Source organism: Protopterus annectens, chromosome 6.part0 (assembly GCF_019279795.1).
Source record: "Protopterus annectens isolate FY-2018-M chromosome 6.part0, PAN1.0, whole genome shotgun sequence".
NCBI classification, from domain to species: Eukaryota; Metazoa; Chordata; order Ceratodontiformes; family Protopteridae; genus Protopterus; species Protopterus annectens.
This window is the reverse complement of record NC_056737.1, coordinates 1819905188-1819931055: the sequence shown is the minus strand read 5'-3', so window position 1 is coordinate 1819931055 and position 25868 is coordinate 1819905188. Positions and strand designations below refer to the sequence as shown.

At 42.8% G+C, this 25868-nt stretch overlaps 1 protein-coding gene across 1 annotated transcript in view; it reads right to left on the bottom strand.

Moving 5' to 3' along the window:
• HIBCH (3-hydroxyisobutyryl-CoA hydrolase) overlaps positions 1-25868 on the bottom strand; it is a 1796007-nt gene that overhangs the window by 936898 nt on the left and 833241 nt on the right. The window contains exon 5 of the mRNA XM_044073705.1: positions 25443-25588. Within this exon, the coding sequence (XP_043929640.1) occupies positions 25443-25588 (146 nt within the window). The remainder of the gene's footprint in view (positions 1-25442; positions 25589-25868) is intronic.

Below are 25868 nucleotides of genomic sequence, written 5' to 3'. Positions count from 1 at the left end.
ACACTGTAGGAAGTGATTGCTTACTTGCTGAGAGTTATGTACAGCTTCCTGCAAAGACTTCCTGTCTAAAGGATCAGGAGAGGCCAATGTTTTCTGTAAATCTTCTAACAGGAAATCCTGATTTTGTAACATATGAAAAAGGCAATTCAAAGCCCTCATAGATAAAGTAGTGGAGGTGTAAACCTTTTTACCCCATCTCTCTAATGACCTAGCTTCCCTGTTGGAGGGCAAAGGATTTTTAGAGGTGGAAGCTGAAACACCTTTAGGTCCCTGAGAAATAGTTTCCAAATCAGCAGTATGGGCCCTGAATAAATGGGAATGCGTTTATGGGACCCTGTAATACCTGTCTGGCTTAGCTGGAGCAGGAGGAAGAGAATCAAGGGTAACACTAGAGTCAGAATATAAATCATCCAAAACATCAAGCACAGGAGGAATAGCTAAGGGCCTGTGCTGGGGCTTTTTAAGGAAAGTTCGAAGGCGCTTTCTGGAATCAGAATATTCCTGGCCTTGCCACTTGAAATGTTCCCTCATGGTATGCAGAACTTCCCCAAAAGAAATATCCTCAGGAGGGGAGGCCGAGGGGTTGGAATCCTCTGCATCCGAGTCCTCATAGGTCTGGAAGAGCTCTTCCTGGCCATCAGAGTGGACAGAGTCCTCATAATCTTCATCTGAAGGAATAGGGTCAGAGGGTTCAACCCGGGGCCTTTTATCAGAAGGAGGCTGGGATCCTCTCTCAGGATGGGCCTGTGAACCTCTAATCATAGAAATTAAGTCAGCAGCCATAGTCATAATTTGTGTCTCTGGAGTAGGCTGAGGTAAGGCTTTAGCAGTAAGATGCTTGGTCTTGCTGGCTGCCTTAGCCCTAGTGTAGGCCTTAATAGACATGGCCATAGGAGGCCTGGCAGCTCCACGTGCAGGAGTGACCTTATCTACAGCAATGGTCTCGGGCATTTCCTCGGTTTCGATATCCGGAGGAAAATCAATAACAAGCGTTGGAGTGATATCCGGAATCGGAGTCGTCGGTAATGCGGTGTCTTCGGTTCGGAGCGGTGGAATAACCGTCTCAGGGGGAACCGGAGCACTCGCGGTAGGTTTAGGCGTGGAGTCGGTGGTAGACACGGGCCGAGGATGTTGGTCGCGGTCTTTTCGTTTCTTGGGAGTTTGCGATGTCGGAAGTTCCGACGGCATTGTATAAGCAAATTTTTCGCCGAAAAAATCTTCAGTGAACTCCGCCCGGCGCCTGAGAGTGTGCTTGTTGAAGCGAGCACAGGCTACACAGGCCGAGACGTCGTGGTCTGGGCCAAGGCAAGGAAGACAGTAAGAGTGGAAATCCTTATGATGTATTTGTTTACCACAAGAAAGATAATTGTTAACTTTTTCAGTAATTTCTGACATCGGCTGAGGCAAGAAAAGGTCCCCAACGGGGTACTTAGCTTTTTGATGACTTCGGAATCGAAGAATACAGGAGCTGACCAACCGGCACTTGCGAACCGCTTCTGCTTCGGGCACCGCGCGGCAAGAAAGACTGAAGAAAATGGCGTCGGCTGATGCTTATGTACTCCAGCCGCTCTGACGTCGGAGAGAAATGCGACATCAGCCGACGTCGGACCCAGACTTTGGAATCCGGCCGACCGAGGGCTGCCTGAGGCAGGACAACCCATATGTTATGACTGCAGTTGCATTCTTGAAGGACATCCCCAACAATTACCAATTATAGATGGCTTGTGAAGGCAGATCAAATGGATCTTCAGGGGAGAGAAACTTGTGGCAATATTCATAACAATGCAAACTTCTTTTTGATTTCCGTTGGAATGGGAAATGTCCCATTTAAAACCAGTGTTACTCCACATCGTATTCAGTTAGTTCAGTGAGAAAGCTAAATCAACATATTGAAAAAAATAATTAGTATTTTAAACCTACCATAACTGTATACATAAAACAACCAATAGGCTACAAATAAGTATAAAAACTCATAACCAAGTCCATACCAGAGATGCTGGGAAACCATTTATTCTGAGAACACTCTCTCCCCTGAATATCTACCACAATACTGAGTACATCATACAACTATCATTTTTTTCTGGGAGAACACCTGCAACAGTTTTGATAAAATTTGGAAAGAATGTCAAGCACTTAAGATTAATCCCATAAAAGCTGCCATTTCACAATGCTGCAATGAAGCCTGTTTTCTTTCCAAACTGGGTATTAAGTGTTTTGTGTTTCAAAGTAATATAATTGCAGCTTTACAAATATCAACTGAATAAAAGTAATTCTAGAAACATTCATCAGAAACTGCAACATCAGTAAAATGTATATTTTGACAGAATCTCGACTCTTTTGCTGTGTCGCACTAAATGATTTCACAAAGGCAAGCCACTGTAATAAAGCTTGTTTGGTCACATGCAGGGGTGTAGCCAACAATTTACATTTTGTACTCCAACCTAATTTTGTTGCCCCCACTACCCACCTGTCACTTTAAAAATGTATTCAATCCTCAAAATGCTATCCCCCACATATATTGGTAGAGGGATATTACTTTCAGTTGCTACCATTTATATCCATAAAAAGCTAATTTTAGAGATGCATTCCTTTCACATAAAAATTCTTTGTATACCTCTATACTACAAATATTCAGACACAAACAAACAGTTCTAAACATTCTGTGCTTTTTGAATTTTGTAATTTCCAAGAGATGCTCAGAAAAAATGTACTTATTTGAGTACACTGAGTACGCTTAGCTACATCCTTGGTCACATGTATACCTTTTTGCCCTTTCACAAAGGAAAGCAAGGGGGGAAAAAAGCCAAGTCTGTTTTCTTAATGCTCTTCATTCTTTGCGTGAAAAAAGTAAGCAATCTATGTTCATCAAGCATGTGATAGCCTTTCATCTTTATTTCATGTTTTGGAAAAAAGGTTGGCAGTTGAGTAGACTGATTTTTACAAACAGTTGCAACCACTTTACCCGGGAAAGATGGAGTGGCTATCAAAGACACCCTATCGTTACAAAATGACATACAAGATTTTGTGTCTATTATAATTCAGAAATCCCTCTGTAAGAGTTTATTACAATCAGAAACATGCTCATGAGAGAAGCTTCAGGTTCACCACTGAAGCTGGCTCACTGTGTTACAAAATCAGTATTGTATCATGGTATTTACAGTGGATATAAAAAGTTTACACACCCCTGTTAAAATGCCAGGTTTTTGTGATATAAAAAATGAGATCACAATATATAATTTCAAAACTTTTCCCACCTTTAATGTGTTTAATGTTTAAAGTATTAGTTTAAGACTGTGCATACACAACAAAGTATTAGTTTAAGGGTGTGCACACTTACACAACCAGCGTATTGTACGTTTTTTATTTTTTATATTTTTTTCTCTAACAAATTTGTTTTTCAATTGAATTGTACAGGTTATAGGTCACAATAAAGGTGGGAAAAGTTTTAAAATGATTTATTGTGGTCTCTTTTTTATATCAATCAAATAACGGATTTTCTATTATTAGTTACCTACAATACAAATAAGAATCCAATATGAGGGTCTATATTACAACAGCGAATGCTTAAAATAGCGAACGCTGTATAATTGATCCTTAAAAATGTCGAACACACAGCTCCGGGGGAAAAAAACACAAACACAAAATAAAGTGGGGGGCTTTGCCCACCTACTTAAATATACCAACTCTAAGATCGCACCACAGTGAAGGAAATGGCAAAGTCCCGAAAACAGCCCAGTGACTTTTTTCCCTGGGGAAAAAAAAAAAAAAAAAAAAAAAAAAAAAAAAATCGCTGTTCCGTGTGTTCAGGATTTCACGGTTCGATTTAAAATGGTCAATAAAACAGCGCTCGCTATTTTAAGCATTCGCTGATATAATAGGGAACCATATATGATACATGTGCTAACTACCCATTCTAAGTATACCACAAAATCCTGATTTAGTAGGGTTCCCCTACACAAATGAAAAACTTTCTATTTTGACAAGCAAGGACTTCAAACTGAGAACCTGTTTTCTTCTTAGGTTATCATAGATTGCGAATCAAATCTCAGAAAAAAAGTTACACAATTTGATATTAGAAGCACATTGTCTATTCATGTACACAGTTAGAGAGGTCTGAAGCCTGGCTACTGAGCAACTTTTCACAGTGACGATGTTTTACAAAGAGAAAGAGACACTGCAGGACAACATGCTACAATCAACAGACTTGAACCTTGGCCACCTGGGTAGCTTTGAGCTGTACTCAGAGATGGACAGCTGTAAGGAGATAATATGCAGGTCCTGAGCTGAAGGAAAAGAGATGCTGTCCTTCTTCCATTCATGAGGATAACAGAGAAGGAAGAAAGAATAAAGTTTGTGATCTGTCCTTTCATATGTAAAAATCAACAGATGCCCACCCATCCCGACTTTACCATACTTCTGAATACTGAGGTGTCTACTTGCCACTTCAGAGTTAGTAACAACAATTTGCTCAAATAGTAGACCAGAGAACAACCTTCTTCTGTTAAAACAGGCAGTTTGAAAAACTGAGATGCATTTCAAAGCCTGTTCTCAAATATCCACGGATGCAGTGCACACTAAACATGCTTCAAACCACCTTTACCTGCTGATGAATCACATGACTACACTGTAATCTGTGTTGTGTTTAAAAGCAGAATTGCCAAAAAAGACCTGGTGCATTGTTTTACTGAGCAAGTGGCATGTACACTTATATAACATTCTTTGGAGTCCAGGTCTCCTGATCCTTAAAAGACACAAGGTGAGCTCTCTAGCTTTACATCAAATTATACTGTCAGTATTCCTGGAGGAAATTAAGGTAAAAAGTATACTGCACTCTAATTATGAGATCACTCTTTTACAGAAACCTTTTGCAGCTGTAGGCAACACTTGAAATGCTTAATGCTGTTGATCTGTAGCTTACAACAAGCTTTTCAGAAATAACTGAGCTTTCTTCACCTGAAATCAGTCAGTCAGTAAAATCTAAATGCAGGCAGACATGAATCCTACAGTCCTGGGATACTGCCTTGTTGGCACAATTTAAAGGTTTCACAAAGTCCATGAAAACTGTGATTTCTTCCACATACTGCAGAAGTGTCAGAATCCAATAATGCTCTCAGATAACGGGTTCTTTATTATTAGTATTATTATTTATTCCTTAAGTCTGAATAATTTATGTACTTTGTACCAGAGAATTTTCCAGCCCCGTGCACTGGTCAGCTGTAATCATGACTCATCCAGATAGATACTGAAATATCTGAATCGGCTAAATTCTAAAACAGGTGAAGCTTGGGCTAGGTCACAGCTGCCCAACAGGATGACCCACAAGTCACAATCTATCCTGCTGATGCTTTTGCTGTAGCTTGCCAAAACCTATATAAGAAAAAAAAATCAGTTTCTTTGCAGTTAACTTTAAAAAAGTGACAAGACTAGTTAACCGTGCATTAGGTTTTTACATCTGCATGTACACTGGATTGGTATGTATTGCAGACTCAAGACAGTCCCAGCTCATTCCACTGATAGTAGTACTAGTGGTGGGCACTTGATGTTGTTGGTGGCGTGCCCTTTTTTTTTTTTTTTGCAGAGTCTGCAGCAGTTCAGATAAGTTTTCTGTATGTGTGGGTTTGTTTGCTTGTGTTTGTATGTGGGTATGGTTTGCAGGAGTGATGACTGCTCAAGGCTAAAAGAAGGAAGCCATTTCTGGAAGAAGAATTTGTAAAACACTTTCTTAGAATATCTGCAAATGTGGTCTGTCCAGAGAAGAAGTTAACAATGGGAAATCTGAGTCTTTCACATCAGACAATTGCAAGACAAGACAAGTGGAGGAGCTATCCGCAAACATCACACACAATATTTGTAGAAGACTACAACACTATCAGTTCTTCAGCTTGCCAGTCAATGAAAGTACTGATGTTAGGGATGTTGCTCAACAAGTCTTTTGATGTGCTGGAAGAACTACTGAAGGTTTGTGCAATGAAAGGCACTACAAATGGAAAGGATATTTCTGCTCAAGTGAAACAGGCACTGAAGAAATGAAGCTCAGTGACGCAAAACTCTTCCTCTTCTCCTTTCGGCTTTTCCCATTAGGGGTTGCCACAGCGGAACAACTGCGAAGCAAAACCATTGATTTTGATGAAGAGAACCTTTGTGCTAAAACACTTGAAACGAAAGAGGTCATTTCAGCTGTTAACTTTATAAAATCAAAGGGTCTAAATCACAGGTAGTTTAAAGCCTTTGCTGAAGAAAGCAGGTGCAGAACATCTTCTTCTTCTTTCGGCTTTTTCCCAGTTAGGGGTCACCACAGCGGATCACCCGTCCGCTCATGTTTGGCAGTGGAGTTTTACAGTGTTGAGTTGCCAGCCCGGCGCCCAACCTTCCATAGAAGGCACACACATGCACACACTCACACCTAGGGCCAATTTAGAGTGTCCAATCCACCTGCAGCATGTCTTTGGGATGTGGGAGGAAACCGGAGTACCCAGAGGAAATCCACGCAACCACAGGGAGGACATGCAGACTCCACACAGAAGGCACCCCAGCCGAGGATCGAACCAGGGAATCTCTTGCTGTGAGGTGACAATGCTAACCGCTGCACCACCGCGGCTGCCCTTAGCAGGTGCAGAACATAATGATATGATTTACTTCTGTCAAGTTTGGTGGTTTAACAAGACAGCAACACTAGGCAGATTTTCTTTATTGTGTGAGCAAATAAAATCTTTTATGTCAACAAAGGAAAAGATGATCTGTGGTTAAATGACCTGGATTTTTTATAGCGCTCACCAAACTGTTAGCAACTTAAATATAACTATATTTAACTATGGGGGAGGATCAGTTGTTTAACAGAGTGTATGAACATATACTCACATTCATTCAAAAGCTAGAACTGCAGCAGGTGCATCTGTCCAATCAGTAAGTGTTTTTAATTTCTCAACCCTAAGCACAAGACCTGCTGATGCAGTCAACTGCACAAAATACTGTTCCCTACTGGCCAAGCTCATTGAAAAGTGTAAACATAGGTTTGAGAACTTTCATAAACACAATGACAATATGAAGATCTTGACAGACCCATACGCAGTTGACTCCAGCACTGCTCCTGATATCATGCAGTTAAAACTCAACAGGCATCAAAACAGCAAAGACTTAAGCGTCTGCACCGACAACAGTCTCTATAATTTCTACACCAAATATCCATTAGGCCCGCTGATAAGAGCAGACCAGTGGTTATTATGGATCGCAGTTTTTATTGTGAACCTATGCTACATATGCTTAATGATGTTAGTACATATGAAAAAGTGACTAGGAAACATGCTGATATGATAAAAAGGATATACGATATACTGTACGATTGTCTTAGACCTCGTATTAGTAACAGTTGATTTATTTAGATTTTTTGTGGTGGATGAATCCCTAATCCCAGTAATACAAGGGCTTCCTAAGATCCACAATGACCCCATATGCCCCCCCCCCCTAAGACCAACTGTGGCAGGTAGAGGGTGGTGTACCAGGCCATTGTCATTTTTTGTAGAGAAGTATTTGAGACCAGTCCTTGATAGAAATAGATATGTACTTAAGGACACCAAACAATTCTTAGGTGACCTCTAAGTTCATCAGAGGATATGGAGACATCAAGAACTGCTGTTTTGCCACTTTTGATGTGCAACCACTATTTACGGTTATATCGAATGACACTGGGGTTACCATGTTAAGACGATATTTGATTGAAGATGGGTACTACGAAGTTAAGTTCATAGATCTGATTTGTCTCCTGGTGGAGACAATATTAGAGAACAATGTGTTTATGTTCGAACACCACATATATCGACAGAAGGATGGTGTAGCTATGGGCACTTCATGTGCTAATAGCTATGCCAACATTGTCATGGCTGCCTGGGAGAATGAACATTTGGTGACTGATAGGTTCATGAGACAACTTGTCTTTTACCGCAGGTTTGTTGATGACCTTTTTGTTATATGGAGTGGGGATGAGGGTTCGTGTTTGGTCCTCCATCAATTTATGAACAACAACTACCCCTTTTTTGAAATTTACTTCATGTAGTTCTTATGATGAAATAGAATTCTTAGATGTTAACATTTTGAAAGATGGAGATGGTAACATTGACACTAAAGTGTTCAGGAAGGGCTGTTATAGGAATACATACCTCCAATGGCAGAGTATGCATCCTTCACATATTTTTAAGACTGTTATCAAGGGCCAAGGCTTTCGAGTATCTAGGGTGAATGCCAGTGAAGAAGGCTACCATCAGGAGTTAAATGCATTGTAAGTTAGATTTGAGGAATGAGGTTACAGCGGCAGAGAGATTGATGAAGTACTGTCTACATTACCTTCTCTAAGGTCAGATAAGGGGAAACCCTATTTCTCAGAGCATTCATTGCAGAATGCTAACAGACAGAATGGATCGGGAATACTAAGAATTCCTATCACATATTCGAGTAATATTTAGTCAACACAAGATGAGTTTAGGAAGAATTGGCGCATTTTATGCACAGATCCAAAAGTGAGGTCTGTAGTGGGTCCTATACCTAGATTTCTGTTTAAAAATAAGAAATCACTCAAAAGGATGTTATGCTACCCTAGGTCTGATTTACCCCCTGTAGTAGGCCCTTAGAAAACTGGCATATTTTCATGCAATAGATGCAATTTTTGTACTTTTTTAGATACAACCAGCAGCTTTATGCATCCAGATATGCATAGATGCATACAGTTTAGCGTACATGCTAACTACAATTCGCCTTGTGGTATATTTAGCCCATTGTCAGATGTGTCTGTCCTTCTATATTGGTATGACCGATAGGAGGCTTAGAGATTGTATAACAGAACATGTCTACAATATAAATAATGCCATAAATACCAATGCCCAAGCTCGACACGTTATGCAATATGGCCGCACACACAAATTTAGATTTATGGTAGTTGAAATCATTCACTTTAGTGAACATGGGGGGGGGGGCACATCAGGAACAGAGCAAAAACTTCTGAATGGAAATGGATCATTAGGATGCGAGCCACCAGGGGGGAAAGGTCTGAATGATTATATCGCTATTAAACCTGTGTTGCAAGCTGGGCAGATCTCTAGGTAGTTGACACACATGTAGCTTTTTTTAGTATAGTAATTTTTACTTCTTTTTGTTTTTTTATTATATTTTAATGGCCCATGTAGATTTGTGTATATGGATATTAAATGTTTTTGATTTTGCCGTTTGTATTCGGATATGTTGCTTTAATCGGATATTTGAATATTTAATTAAATATGTTATTCTATTGGCTGTTTGAGGTTTAAATATGATGGACCAGTTGTATGACTTTGTCGGATGAAACAGCGTATGTGGCTGCGAAAGCACTCACAATAAACTAGTTTTTATACTGTTATTCCTTGCCGTGGTTTGGTTCTTCACTTTATGTTTTCTGGATCTCTTTCTGATATTTAGTGTTGAATCCTTTATTCACACTGCTGTGACAATTTTTTGCTTCTACACCAAATATGTTTTGGCAGAAATATATCCAAAATGTCACATAAAATGCAATGAAGTTTACTGCACTTTTTGGCAGCATATACCATTACCAGCAGCTGTTCTCCAGAATGAAGAGTATGAAAAGCAAAATCAGATCTGTTATCCCAGATGCACATCTGGCTGATGCACTCTGGACTGGCACTTCATTGGTTGCTGCAGACAGAGTACTTGTGCAAAAACAATGCAAAACATCTCATTAACTGTAGTTTTGTGGGTCAAATTTTAATTGTTTTTACTGTGCCTTTACATTTTTTGTAGACTTTAGTAAAATTTCACATGGATTAACAAACACTGGTGGTGTGTGCAATAAAGGGCACTACAACAGGAAAGGATATTTTTGATCAAGTGAAACAAGTGTTGGAGAATTAAGCTCAGAGAAGCAAAACTCTGGGATCACATCTGATGGAGTTCCATTCATGACAGGAAAGCAATGTGGATTTGTAAATTTAAGGATCAAGTCAGTTCCACAGAAACTCATGGCACATTACTGCATATACTTGAAATGAGAGAGCTTCTGGAATGGGTCACTGCAACTGCTAACTTTTAAGAATAAGGGTTCAGCCATAAGCAGTAAACTCACCCTGGTGTTACTGTGTAGTCAATGTGTCAAGAAACTACAGCTGTGCCCAAGGAATACAACATTAAGCATCATTATACTGAAAAGCATGTAGCTAAATTTGACATTATCACTGGATGACTGAGGAAGAACGGAGTAAAAGCACTGAAAAAACAAGCTTTTAGCAGCAGTCATTTTCTAAAGTCACAAGCTTGAGTAATGAAGTGCCAATAGAAGTCAGTTGTTTAATGAGTAAAGCCTTTCTTGAAGCAGCAGGTGTACAACATGATGTGATTTACTTCTGCAAAATTTGGTGGTTCAGCAAGGCAGCAACACTACAGTATTTTGGTTATTTGGGTCTTTCATAGCTACTTCAGAATGTTTAGTGAATTAAAGGAAGTTCATCAGCTTGAGTTATGCTTTTCTTGGTTCCTTCTCCACAGATACTTATCACAGTGCTGCCTGCTTGTAAGAAAAGACTGAAAGTGATCAATGAAGGTTGTGTTTTCAAAAGTTCATGGTCTGAAGACTATTTTGTGATTCAACAGCATGGTGTTATTCGGTGTTTAATGTGTCAAGAAACAATAGCTGTGCCCAATAAGTACAACATAAAGAGTATTTAAACTGCAAAGCATCCATAATAACCTTGATTGTGTGAGAACATGAAATAAAATCCTTCATGGCTGACAAAGGAAAAGATTATCTGTGGTTAACCTACCTCGCCTTGCTTGCAGACATCACTACACTGTTCATCAACTTAAATATGGAAGTATCAATTGGTTAAAAGAGTACATGGGCATGTACTTGCATTTATTCAAAAGCTGGCATTGTTACAGATGCATTTGTCCAAGCAGAAAGTACTTCATTTCTCAAAGCTAAGCATACGACCTTCTGATATAGTCAACTAAATAAAATATTATCCCCTACTGGACAAGCTCATTGAAGAATGCAAATGTACGTCTGCAAAAGTAAGTTTGAGGACTTCCATAAACACCAAAACAGTTGATGTGCTCCAGACACCCTGCAGTTAGAATTCACTGGGATTCATAACAAAAGGACTTAAAAACAGCTTTCACACAGAACAGTGTTTTGAATTTATACAACTGAAGACAGGCCATCAGTAAGGACAGGACTCAATGCCCTTATCTGTCAGGACTTCAGTTCTTCATAGGTAGCCAAGGAGGAAGGGAGGAAAGGAGTCACACATGAACAAGTGCATATACATCCTCTACTCACTCACACCCCTTTTAGCAGAGGAAAGTGCCCATGCTGCAAACATGCACAGGGTTAAGCAGGGTTATGGGTGCATGCCAGGTGATAGGTGTCAGGGATTCAGTGCAATGATATGCTGAGCAAAGAGCTGAGAGGCTTACTCTAAGCCTGGCACTGGCATCAGACCATGATCCCGGAGTGTAAATTCCCAAACTTGGGGTGACTAAGTCACACAGGATTTCAGCTGACACCTGTGGTCCAAATGATGGAGGCAGAATGTGGGGAAGAAATTTCTCAGGCACAGCAACCAAGCTACAGCCAGACAACCTAAGGAGACATTCCACAAATTATACTAATCAAGAAAATGCTCCAGCCAATCAACCAGGGGGACAGGAGGTGCCTACACATCAGGAAGCATCCACCCCCAATATGAAAGCCACTTTTGATCAGACTAGACAGAAGGCAGGCAACAGTTCAAGCATTTTTTTTAAACAAAAAACATCTTTATTAAATTATCACACAACATTGGCAAGCTCACATTTATATAAATGAAAAACAAACAACATTGACACCACTTTAATTGCAAACATTATGCATCACAGACACCATTGAAAAAGTTACAAATACAGTTCAAGCAGTGTGTGTGCACACCACATACAATGATATGATGACTGGATGGCCATTACAAAATGGACATTTTCCCTCAGAATGTTGTGACTAAGCCTACTATCAGTTTTTTTGTCCTTTTAATGGTGCTCCAGCAAACACTTTGGGCTGCTAGAGGGAATCCCTCATTGATCTAGAACACGGTGATTTGCAGCCTATGCCATTATCCTGGCAGTGAGGTAGGCCAGACAATTTCTTTAGTGTTTCCAGGTGGTTAGGTTGAAGTTCTGGCACTTATGGTAATGATTTACACCATTCACTTCAACCCCACCCCCAAGCATCAGAAACAATGCTGGTGTGGGCTTTACTTATTATTTAGTGAGCATACACCATGAAGCCTTCATTGCTTTACCCATTAAAAGCAAGAACTTTTTCAAGTCAAGTCAGAATCAAAATTTTAACTGCCTGAACAGCAAGAAAACAGGGGGCTAGGCATCTTTTGTGTGGCATGTGACAAAATGTGTTGTGTACATAACTGCCCAAAACCCCCTGGTCCCAGAACACAGGGCCATCCAAGAAAAAAATTCTGAAATGAAAAAGAAGACAGAATGCACTCACTAACTGCAAGATCAACAAGGCAAGTTTCTGACAGTTTCAACATATGCCTGCAAGAGAACAATGGACACTGGGGAAAGGGACAAAGAAAGGTAAACCTCACTCCAGTGTCATTGTGAGATAATGGTGTCCTTAACCTATCACAGTAACTTCCACCACTATCAAGAAGCTCTAATGATTTCTTCGGCGTATAACATCATGTAAAAAGATGTTCTCATTGTCGAGGGTAGAATTTCATGGTGGCTGTAGGGAGAGTATCAGGTATGTTCAAAATACATCAAGTGGCGGACGTAAAACAAGGTAATCACATAAAAAGAAAGTGCAGTTGTGTAAGTAAATTTATCATAACAGTAGATGTTATAAGAGTTAAGTGTTGCAGTAGCCTAATGTGTATGAGTAAATTACCATGGCTTAGAGCAGAAAGATAAGAGGACAATAACTAAGGCCCCTGGAGAATGCTCCAAGCAAAAGCTGCTCTGGATCTGGAAAGGTAGTCCAGTTTGTTGTGCTTTGTAAAGTATCTACTCTACACAAGACCATGTTGCTATCCCTAGAGACTACCCTTTTTCCAGAAAGCCAATGAAGAAGCTAGTGCTCTTGTAGAATGAGCTTAAACCTTGCCTGGAGCTAGCTTACTGTGATTTGTATAACAAAAAAATAACAGCATAACACAGCCATCTTGCTGAAATCTGCTTAGACACTGCTTTCTTCTCTTTCATTTGTAGAAGAAAATCAGAAGTCGAGCTTTGGCTTTGGGTCAGAAAAGAAGACTGGGAGTGGAGTACTTAAGTAAACTCTGACAGAACTTTAGGCTTAAAGGTAGGATTTGTTCTCAAAGAAACCCTCAAATGAGCCAGATGAGTTGGTTCAAATAGAAACAGAGAAATTTTTAAAAGCACAAAGTTAAGATCCCAAGGAGTGGGTTACCTGTCTTTAAGGTGCATAAGTATGGACACCCCTTTCAAAAACTGTTTAATATGAGGAATATTTGAGAGGAGGGGATCCAAGGGCAGACGAGCAGAAATGGCTGACAAAGGTACGTTGTTAGAGGTGTACCTTGATATGATTTTCTAGCAGCGGGTTTTCACGCCACCTTTAATACCTACTGCACATCTTCAAAAAGGTGCCTAAAATGAATCAAATGTCTATCATCCAAGCAGTTAGATGAAGAGTTTGCAGAATGGAGTGTATCAATTTCCTTCTGTCTTGTATGAGTAAATCCAATCTCTGAGGAAGATTGTGATAATTGCTCTTAGCCAGACTGAAAAGGAGGTGGAACCACTGTTGCCATGGCTACAAGGGAGACACCAAAACATTAATTGTTTGAGTGAATCTTTAGAAAAAGCCTGGATATCGGTGAAAAAGCCTACAAAGTTATGCCTGTTTGTGAGATTGAGAAGGCAGAAGTCTTCCTGGCCTGTTTTCAAAAAATCCTGGAGGAGAATTTCTTTAGTTATCTCTTCTGAAAGAAGGCAAAGGATCTACTTTATAAGTTCCCCACAGTTGGATCAATTCTTGGAAGACCATCATTCATCATCATTCTCTTTCGGCTTTTCCCGTTAGGGGTCGCCACAGCGGATCATCTCTTTCCATTTCTTCCTATCCTCTGCATCTTGCTCTGTCACACCAACCGCCTGCATGTCCTCTCTCACCACGTCCATAAACCTTATCTTAGGCCTTCCTCTATTCCTCTTACCTGGCAGCTCCATCCTTAGCATCTTTTTCCCAATATACCCATCATCCCTCCTCAGCACATGTCCAAACCAACGCAATCTCGTCTCTCTTGCTTTGTCTCCAAACTGTCCAACATGAGCTGACCCTCTAATATACCGATTCCTAATCCTATCCATCCTAGTCACACCGATTGCAAATCTTAACATCTTTAACTCTGCCACATCCAGCTCTGACTCCTGCCTTTTGTCAATGCCACTGTCTCCAACCCATATAACATAGCTGGTCTCACTACACTCTTGTAGACCTTCCCTTTCACTCTTACGGATACCCGTCTGTCACAAATCACTCCTGACACTCTTCTCCACCCATTCCACCCTGCCTGTACTCTCTTCTTCACCTCTCTTCCACATTCACCATTACTCTGAACTGTTGATCCCAAGTACTTAAACTCGTCCACCTTTACCAACTCTACTCCCTGCATCCTCACCATTCCTCTACCCTCCCTCTCATTTACACACATATATTCTGTCTTAGCCCTGCTGACCCTCATTCCTCTGCTCTCTAGAGCATATCTCCACCTCTCCAGAGTCTCCTCAACCTGATTCCTACTCTCACTACAGATCACAATGTCATCTGCAAACATCATAGTCCACGGGCCTCCTGTCTGATCTCATCTGTCAACCTGTCCATCACCACTGCAAATAAGAAAGGACTCAGAGCTGATCCTTGATGTAATCCCACCTCCACCTTAAACGGATCTGTCACTCCCACTGCAGTCCTCACCACTGTCATACTACCCTCGTACATATCCTGTACCACTCTTACGTACTTCTCTGCCACTCCCGACTTCCTCATACAATACCACAACTCTTCTCTAGGCACCCTGTCATATGCTTTCTCCAAGTCTACAAAGACACAGTGCAACTCCTTCTGACCTTCTCTGTATTTCTCCATCAACACTCTCAGAGCAAACATTGCATCTGTAGTGCTCTTTCCTGGCATGAAACCATACTGCTGATCACTAATCATCACCTCCCTTCTTAACCTTGCTTCCACTACTCTTTCCCATAACTTCAAGCTGTGACTAATCAGTTTTATCCCTCTGTAGTTACTGCAGCTCTGCACATCACCCTTACACAGAATGAATTTTTCAATTCCGGAAGTACTGTCCAGGTCCTGCTGAGCTTGTCTGCAAAAACATTTTGCCTTGACAGGATGTATGAAGCATGAATAGTCAAACTGAGCTGAGTTGCTACTTCCCAGGCTTTCATAGTAAATCTGCAAAGAGGGTAAGGTCTAGTACCTCCCTGTTGTTTATGTGCCACATCACTGTGGTATTGTCTGTGTACAATAGCAGAGGTCCTGATGACCAGACATGATTTAAGGCCTTCACAGCACTGATTACTGCCAAAATCTCTGACACTTGCATACTTCTGTCAGTCTACAGAATTATACAGAGACTGCACTTTTATCCCATTTGAAATTGCTCCCCACACCAAGTCTGAAGTATCTATGGGGAATGATTGAGGGGGGGGGGCAGCAAGGAGAAAGCAAGACCAGGATTGCACACTATCTGGTCTACGTACCCTCCAGTCTCCCTCTTTACAAATCCCAGAACTGGGATGTGAAAGGACAAAGGAAGCAAATGTTGAGTCCAGACTGATTTGAGCTGCCATTGTATTTCCCTCATGTGTAGTCTGGCCAGGGAAAGCATTAGAATCACCAATGTCATTTACTCCAGAATCTTGAGAAACTCCCTTGCTGATGCATGGCTTTGATTAGAGAAACTTAGGAAGAAATGTTGAAACATGTCTATTTTTTTCTGGCAGAAGAAAAGTTATTCCCAGGGATGACTCCAACAAACATCCCCAGAAAGAATTATTATGTGGAAAGGGATAAAAGAAGACTTCTAAATCATTCTCTGAAAAGGGATGTGAGAAGACTTCTTAAAGTTGATTTTGTACCCCAGATTGAGTAGAAGTTTCTTAAAAGTTGACAAAGACTCCTGACAGTTGAAAAGAGAGTCTGCAAATATAAGACAATTGCTCACGTATGGGAAAATATGAATGTCTTGAAATCTGCAATGACTGAAGCTAAGAATTGTGTGAATAACATTGGTAAAGTAGGCAGCCCAAAGGGTAAAACATAAAACGGATACAGTAACATGATTCAGACACAATCAATCTTAAGAAATGTCTGCAGAGCTGGTAGTGGGAATGTGATGATAGGAGTCCTTCATATTTAGCTTTACCATAAAGGCAAGAGGTTGGATTAGAGGTACAAGAAACTGAATAGATAACATTCTGAACTACAGAATTTTGACAAAAAGATTCAGATACAAAAGATCCAACACAGACCTCCAGGAACCTTCTCATTTGTGAACTAGGGAATCCTCGTAGAAGACTGGAGGCACATGTTCTATAACTCCATGACACAGCATGTGGTGCAGAACAGGAGTAAACAGAGAAATCTGGTTCCTTGGACAAGGAGGAATTCCCTGAAGGGCAAGTAGCAATTCCAATTGCCAAGTGTACCCCTACTGGAATATTCTCTGTACCCAGCTGTCTAAAACTATCCAATGCCATAATGGAAGCTGTATTCTGAGGGACACTGAATGACTGCCTAGACAAGAGGACAGTTATGCTGAATGGGACAGTTGATTTGGGCTTTTAGGGGCTTTTCTCTTCTTTTTTCGGTCTCCTTGCCATTAGTTTTTAAAAGCCCATTTCCCAGCTCCTTGTTTAAATTGCCAGTTGGAAAAGGAAGCTGTGGAGGAGAAAGAGGAGGGAAAATTAGTATCTGTTCTAAAGGAGAGACTAAACATTTTTGTGATTTCTTGAATCAATGTTTCCCTTTCTTCACACTTCTTAAGCACATCTAAAATTTCAGACTTTACATCCTCTGGAAGGTTTTGAGAAAAGAACCAAGCAAGTCTTCTCAAAACTGAACCAGGGACAGGAACACTGGAAGGCATCATACATGTACTTTAAAATATATTTAGTCACTGGAGAAACTGCTGTCACACAAGTAGTTAAGGAACGTTTTACCTTAGAAGAAGGAAGGTTAACCATCAACTTCGGCATAGTCTCAGAAAATAAAAATAAATTTAATATTTGAGGTTGGCAGTTCAATATCTTGAAAGATGAAGCACTGGAAGAATATATTTTCTTGCCCAACTTAATCACTGCTTTCCCATCCCTGTCTGACAGAATAAGGTCAGCAGCAAAAACCTGTTTAGCAGCCGCAGATTTGGAGAAAGAAATAACTGCTGGACCTGCTTTAGGATTAGAAAACAGGTACTTGTGTGTGTCTGGGATACCTTATATAACCTAATGGACTTTCCTGGAAACAGAAAGTTGACTGTCAGGTACAGCTGCAGCAGTGAGAAAAATATTTTGTAAAGCAAGCAACGCAGGAGGGATAGCTTTTAGTTATGTACTTACCATAACGATAGATGTATGTGATCCATTGCACCTACATTCATAACTGATGGGCTCGGAGCCGAGAATCGGCTCCGACTTGGCCGATACACTAGCACGAAGTCTCTCAATGGCTGAGCCAACCCTCTTATCCCAGGATGCACCATGCCCAAACCCCCAGATCTTGTTTGCCCCACAACAACTCACCCACATGTGCCACTCAGACTGTACAATAGTGTTTCCTCCAGATCCAACAGGTAGGGAAAGGAGGGCGGGTACGTAAGAATGTAGGCGAGATGGATCACATACATCTATCGTTATGGTAAGTACATAACTAAAAGATGTAATGTGATCCTATCTCGCCTACATTCATAACTGATGGGACAGCGTCCCTAGCACCTAGATCCTGGGAGGCTCACTGGAAAACACTCCTGAGCACTGTGGAACCAAAGGACGCCCGACCTCTAGAGGCCACGTCCAGTTTGTAATGAGAAATAAAAGTATGTGGAGAAGCCCAAGTGGCCGCTGCACATATCTCATCCACCGACAGTCTGGCGTGGAAGGCCACTGAAGTTGCCATAGCCCTAGTAGAATGCGCTCTAACTGGAATTGGAAGGTCCCTTCCTGTTGATGCATAGATAAATTAAACACAATCCCTAATCCACCTAGCAATAGTGGTCTTAGTTACTGCTTTGCCAATCCTGTTATCTGCAAAGGCCACAAACAACTGGTCTGATTTCCTCTGCTGCTGTGTCCTATCCAAGTAAAACCTCAGTTGTCTATGCACATCCAACTGATGAAGTCTGTATTCTGCCTTGTTGGAAAATTTTGGAAAGAAAACTGGTAGCTCTATAGATTGCTGCAGACAAAGAGCAGAAGAAACCTTCGGAAGAAATGACGGGTTTAGTCTTAGAGATACTCTGTCCTTGTGAAAGATCAGATAAGGGGTTTAACAGAAAGGGCTTGAAGCTCCGAAACCCTTCTGGCTGAAGTAATAGCTACCAAGAAGGCAGTCTTCCAAGATAAGAACTTTTGCTCACAAGTGGCCGCCGGCTCGAAGGGATGAGATGTCAAGGCTATTAAAACTACATTCAAATCCCATGGCAAAACAGGTTGCGACAACGGGGGGCGAAGCAACCAAGCTCCCTTAAGAAAGGCCTTACACAACTTATGACTCATGAGTGAAGGCTCAAAGGCAACATGATAATTAGAAATCGCTGCCAATTGGACTTTAAGCGTGGAGACAGCGGAACCCTGTCTAAAAAGAGTTGCCAAAAAATCTAATACTGCCGACACCGAGGCTGTCAGAGGGTCAAGGTTGTGCCGCTGGGCCCAAATGGCAAACCTTTTCCATTTATTAGAATATATCTCCTTAGTGGAAGCTCTGTGAGAAGAAGACAGAATCCGGACCACCTCAGGCGAAAGGATATGCTGTCTGACTAAGGTTGGAAGTGGAGCAGCCAAGCCGTTAGCTTGAGCGTTCACAGTGATGGATGGGCCTGACCTGACTGAAGAGTCAGGAGGTCTGGAACTGGGTCCAGAATCCAAGGATCCTTCACTGCATACTTCCGAAGGAAAGGAAACCAAACTTGGCGGGACCAGTGTGGTGCGATCAAAATCATGCTGCTTCCCAAGCAGATCGCCTTCTGAATCACCTTTGGCAGTAGCGGGACCGGAGGGAAGGCGTAGAGCAGACTGGAGGGCCAACAGTGGACTAGACTGTCCCTGGGTGACTCCCCCTGGGGGGAATCAGGGAGAAGAAATTGCTGCACTTCACGTTCCAGGGGCTGGCAAAAAGGTTGCAACAGGGAAACCCCCACTTGGAGAAGATCTGAGCCGCTACTTGGTCGTTCAGGGACCACTCGTGAGGCATCAGAATAACTCTGCTCAGCCTGTCTGCTATCACATTGGACTTCCCCGGAATGTGCGTTGCCACTAGAAATCACTGGGAAGCGATCACCCAGTTCCAAACTCTCATGGCTTCTCTGCAAAGAGGATAAGACTTGGTTCCTCCCTGCTTGTTCAGGTACCATACTACCGCCATATTGTCTGAGAAAATTGCGATGGTACCCTTGGGAAGAGAGCTATGAAGTGCCTGCAACGCTAGAAGCACTGCCCTCATTTCCAGAACATTGATATGTAAGTGGGTTTCGTGATTCTGCCACGTGCCTCGAACCGTCCTGCCCAGATAATGCCCCCCCCTATCTGGGAGGCATCCGTGGTCACTGTGACAATGGGGGAGGGGGGCAGAAGAGTCTCCCCTGGTTCAGGTTGGAGGAGAGGAGCCACCAACGAAGATCTCGCCGGCACGTTTCCGTGAAGAGAATCGGGTAGGACAAGGGCAGATCTTGGTATGACCACTGGGTCGACAGGAGCCATTGGAGAATTCGCATGTGCAATCTTGCCAGAGGGACCAGAAGAATGGCGGCCGCCATTGACCCCAAAAGCTGAAGGACCATCCTGGCTGGGGCTTTCCTTCTGGGTAGTAAGGCTAGGACTTGGTCCTGTAGTATCTTTATCCTCTCTGTTGTAAGGAATGCTCGCATCTCTACAGAGTCTAGCTCTGCGCCTATAAAGGCAACACGCTGTGATGGCAGCAATACAGACTTTTCCCAGTTGAATGTAATTCCTAATAGATGTCCCAACTCGATGGTAGCACTCACGGCTTGAATAAGAAGGTGCCTGGTGGGGGCGGTGAGGAGCCAGTCGTCTAGATACGGAAACACCTAGAATCCCAGACATCTCAGGTGAGCCGTCAACACTGCCAGACATTTGGTAAACACCCTGGGGGCTGTGGTGAGACCAAAGGGCAGGGCTCGGAACTGGAAGTGACTGGCTCCTAGGCGTAAGCGTAAATGTATCCTGGACGCCCTGTTTATCTTGATATGATAATAGGCGTCCTTGAGATCAATGGAGCACATCCATACTCCTTTTTCCAGCAATGGGAAAATGGATTGCAACGTGACCATCCGGAACTTGGCTTCGTAAAGAAGTCGGTTTAGGTGGCTGAGGTCCAGAATGGATCTCAAGTCCCCTGTTCTTTTCAGCACCAAAAATAACTTTGAGTAAGTTCCTAATCCTGTCTGGTCTGCGGGGACTGGCTGGATGACTCCCTTTCCGAGCAGCTTTGTGACCTCTATGGCTGTTTGATCCCGTTGACTGGGTGGCACGTCCGGGATTTTCCTTGACGGTGGAGGGGGATGGATAAAGGGGATGGTGTAACGTCCGGCGATGATATGAAGCACCCACTGATCCTGAGTGATGGAACCCCAGGCCCTTGGATGCATCGAGAATCGACCCCCGACTGGCTCCGGAGACGCACAGTCAGGCAGTCCCTCAGGGACGCTGGAAGGAGGAACCACGAAAGGATTCGCGGTCTCCTGAGTTGCGGGGACCTCTGCCACCTCTAGGGTGACGTCTTCCAGAATAATTCCCCCCCCCCTCTGCCTCTGGAAGGGGGGGGATCACTCTGATGGGCAGGGAAAGACTTTTGGGACTTTCTGAACCACATCTTTCCTCCCCTCTGAGCCTTGGATAAGGTCTCGAGGGAAGCAAAAAACGGGCCCCAACGGCAGACAAAGTCTTAGCCTCCTGCTCACATCTAGTGAGTGTGTCTTTCACCTTGGGTCCAAAGAGAGAGGACCCATCGAATGGAGTGTCAATGAAGGAAGACTTGAAGGCCTCCGCAAAGTGACACAAGCGCATCCAGGCTTGCCTCCTAAGGGCTATGCCTGAACTCGTTGCCCTACCCGCCCCTTCGGCTGCATACGATATAAGCCTCATGGACGAGTTAACAATGGACGAAAGGGTAGACAGCTGGGCATTGACAGACTGCGTCAACGCATCAGGCACATTACCCGACAGGGTATCTCCCAACTCCTTTATGAGATCCCTTTGGAGCCTCGTAAAGTGACATCAATAATTCAGCGACCACAGGGTAAAGGTCGCTGACGTCAGGGTATGCTTCCCGTACCTATCCATGCTCCTGGACTCCTTGTTAGGAGGATGGATAGAAGTAGATGTCTCTGCCACATCTTGCTGGGTGGCAGACGCCACCACCATAGCATCAACCGGAACTCCCTTGGTTAGTAATTCCTTGCCAGGGGGTGCGGATAAAAACTTGTTGGGGCGAGAAGGAACTGGTTCCACAGAATCAGGGTGTTCCCACACCCTTTGACAAATAAGGTCCAGTAACTCATCGAAGGGTGGAGACACCCAGGAGGCGGAGGGTTGGGCTCCGAAGGCCTTGAGGAAGACCGACTCCTCCGCGGAAGGGGTTCTGGAAGGCCAGTCGCCCCTCTGTCTCAAGATCTCCAGGCTATCAGAGAACGAGACATCGTCAGAGGACGACTTAGGGGACCCTTCCGCATCATCGAGGTCGGTGTCTGAGGTGACAGACTCATCTGGGGAGTCTATGTGCTTCCTTTTGCACAATTTTTACCTGGGGGGCTCTTCAGGCACGAACTCTGAAGGTTCCTTGGAAAACAGGGGACCACACAAGGAGGAATCCTCAGGCCTAGGAACCGCGCTGTCCGAAGACAGGGGTGCACCAGAAGCTCTAGCCGCTGTGTCTAGGGAAGGAGTCGCAGATTCAGGTGAAGTCACTAGAGACTTGGCCAGCATGTTCCTCATAGCCTCGAAGGTGGGCCCACCAGTATCTGAGGAGAGGCCCGTTCCCGAGACCATGACCGGTGTCGGGGTTCCCCTAGCCGAGGCGCGAAGAGGGAGACTTGGGGCCGAAACCAGAAGCCCCGATGAATCCCTCGGGCAAGGCTGAGGACACCCGAGAACCGAAACCTCTGGAAGGCACAGAAAGGGTTGGAGCTGAAGACGGTGCCAACAGACTAGCAGTGGGTCTCAGGACCGACTCAAGGACTTCACCCGACTCTACGAACTCAGACTCAGACGACACCAAGATTGTCGGAGGAGGAAGAAACCGTATCGAAAGGGCTGGCTCTGGGGCCGACTGGGCCGGAGCCAAAAATAATTTGGATAAGACAGGTGACTGGAGGAGCCTCTGGACCACCCTACCTACATCCGAATCTGAAAGCCTGGAGGACCCGGAGGAAACAGAAGGGGGCCGAGAAACTTTTTCTATTGGCTTCGAGACAAGGCTAGGAGGCCGGCTCTGAATCGGCTCCAAAAGGATCGGGGCCAAAGCAGACTCGACCAGAACCGAAACCCCTTTCGGAGCTGACGGTTCAGGAGCTGACGAAACCGACCCCAGAGCAGAAACACTCTCCTGCAGCTCTCAGACCAATGGAGCCGACGAAGGAGACCCAGAATTAGACCCTCTATCCTGCGGCTCCGAAATCAGTGGAGCCGAGGAAGGGGACAGAGTACCTGATCTCTCATCCTGAGACTCCAAAACCAGTGGAGCCGAGGAGGGAGACCCAGATTTAGATCCTCTATCCTTCGGCTCCGAGGCCAGTGTAGCTGAGGAAGGGGACACAGATTTAGCTCTTTTTGCCGAAGACTTCTTTTGCTTCGATTTTGAGGAGGGAGGAGGGAGAAGAAGCCAAAGCTTCCTCGAAGGCTGGCTTGATCAGACCCTTCAGGATAAGCTTATTTTTTCTCTCATGAAGGACACGAGAGGAGAAAGCATGGCAAAACTGCAAGATTCTTGCAAGTGTTTAGCCCCTAAACAATAAACACAGATGGCATGGCCATCTGTCAACGATAACTTGTAATTGCATTTTGAACATTTTTTAAAGCCCGATGGCTTATGTTCCTTTTCTTTGCCAGACATACTCACTGTAACACACTCAAAACACACAAGGAGGGAAGGGGGGGAAGAGCTCTAACTTAAACGCTCTACAAGAGATAGGGCAAAGGCCCTCTAACTCAAACAGGCCTAGCCCGCCAAACAGAAGGGATTACCACAACAATTCAAAAAGACAAACACAGTCAATCACAATGAAACTAACAACAAGATAGCTATTAAAATAGCTGTTTGAGTATAAATTCTAAAGCTAACTGCCAAAAAGCGACCAAAAGACCAAAATAGAAGGGTACTTAGCCACAGCCAAGTCGAGACCACGCCGTTACTCTAGGCGCGGCAACGAGATCTGGGGTTTGGGTGTGGTGCATCCTGGGATAAGGGGGTTGGGCCCAGCCAATGAGAGACTTTGTCCTAGTGTATCGGCCGAGTTGGAGCAGATTCTCGGCTCCGAGCCCATCAGTTATGAATGTAGGCGAGATAGGATCGCATTACATCTGATGTTTTTGGCCCCTGTAACTCTAATAAATCACAATACATTTTCTATACCATAGGAATTCATTCTGGTTCTATAAAAAAAAACTCTTTCAGCTTAGATATTGTATCTTAAAGATGTTACCCTCTCAGACAGGAAATCTGTTAAGATGCTTTTCTTAGAATCAAAGTCTTCAGACTATGAAGAAATTCCTGCCACACTGCCATTTCCCTACAATGTCTGCAGTTTTGGCTAAACAGCCATTTCAGAAAAAGAAGGAACCCTTTTCATTTTACTGCCTGAAGAATGTGAAGACAAGGAACAGGCAGAAATAAGTTGCTTTGCAAATTCCAATAAATCAGCCCTGTTAATGGAAACAGTGACAGGAGTCTTGGCAGTTTTCTCACTTAGCACACTTTCCCTGACCACTGACTGACCCTTACCAGACGTATCAATCCCAACTTCAAGTTCCACACTTCTGTCATGTGAAGACCTTTCTCCAACCTCTTTTTCTCACCTCGAAAAAAATCTCTCTCCCTTATACAACAGCCTTCCAACAATCACAAAGGATTGGCTATCCCTTCGTCTTTGTTGACTGCAAGTGATACACCAAAATGAGCGAAGGAAAAATGATCTGAGAAACAACAAATGGCCACAAAAGAGTCACCTACCAGTTGTCTGAAGCAAAACTAGAGTTGGCCCGACAGCCAAAAACTCCTTAACAATTTTCTTCTTGCCAGCAGAGCAAGGTACAACTACAGAGACCAAAGATAATTCCACAGTCAAGCCGAGGAAAGGACGTCAAAAGTGACAAGTTCAGCCTGAACAAGTCAGTAAAAAGTAAGTAAAGAACAAGTAGTTCTGAGGTAAGTCAATTACTGACAGCCCCCACAAGTACAGTATCCTGTCTCAAATACACTAACAATAGTATCCTGTCTCAAATACACTAACAATGCAAAAATAAATTGTTTTAGTCAGAAATAACACTTATTTACATAAGTAAATCTTTAGAATGCCCTGCCAGACAAACCACAAAAAGTTTCCTTGCTAAAAGTAAAACAATTCTTAAAAAAAAAAAAAAAAATGTCTTCATAAATAACAAAACAGTGGAAGGATTTCCTCAAAAGGGGACTTACCAGCCCAGGCTTGATGGATCACTAGTTGACCGACAGTTAAACAGGGCTCACTGAAGGTGCTCTTTCTTCAGCAGTAAAAAAAAAATCTCTCAAACATTTTCAATACAACTATCCTTTTACAGGAACTCTGCATGAGTTCTTGACAGTTGGAGTGTGTGAAAGGTACCCGCAGCTTTGTAAAGCTGGCTGGTTACAGAGCGGTAAGAGACATGTAGTTTAGGCTACTACGACAATGATTTATGCATTTAACATATATACAGTACGTAAAAAGTTAAGGAATTGCAATAATTCACCAATTAATTCCACTATTTATATATTTTTCATTTTGATTTTTTGTCTAACAATTTCTGTTCATGAATGAAGAATTGTTCTTGAAATTATATAAAATACCTACAGGCAAATCAGTTAACTGGTTAGTGTATTAAACTACAGCTACATGTCTTGCAAAATAAAAATAACTGACCAAAATGTATATATCAAAAAAACTATTGCAATGTTCACATACCCTTTCAGACTCCACAAAATGAGTGGCTACTCCTGCCTTGTGAACATCTCTTCCCTTTAGCCTAAATCCTGTTAGTGCAAGGTACAAACCCAGCTTGCCTTCCAGCCTTGGCAAAAAATAGCTTCCTCCTACATCTGGAAACAAACCTGCAAATGAAGAAAAAAGTCAGAAAATTAAATGTTTAATAAGTAGAATGCTGCAGTAGTGGTGAAAGGTACATATTATATATCTGTCAACTGTCCCTAATGAGAGGTCAAATTTTAGCTCTACCCCTCTTTCTCCTAAAACCGGTGATTTTTATAGAAAAGGTAGTAAATTACACTTAATAAACAATGACAATAATTAGAGTTACAGACTTCTTTTACTTCAAAAAATGTATATTTAATTCACATTCTCTTGGTCTGAATATTTCGCAAGTTAATAGTA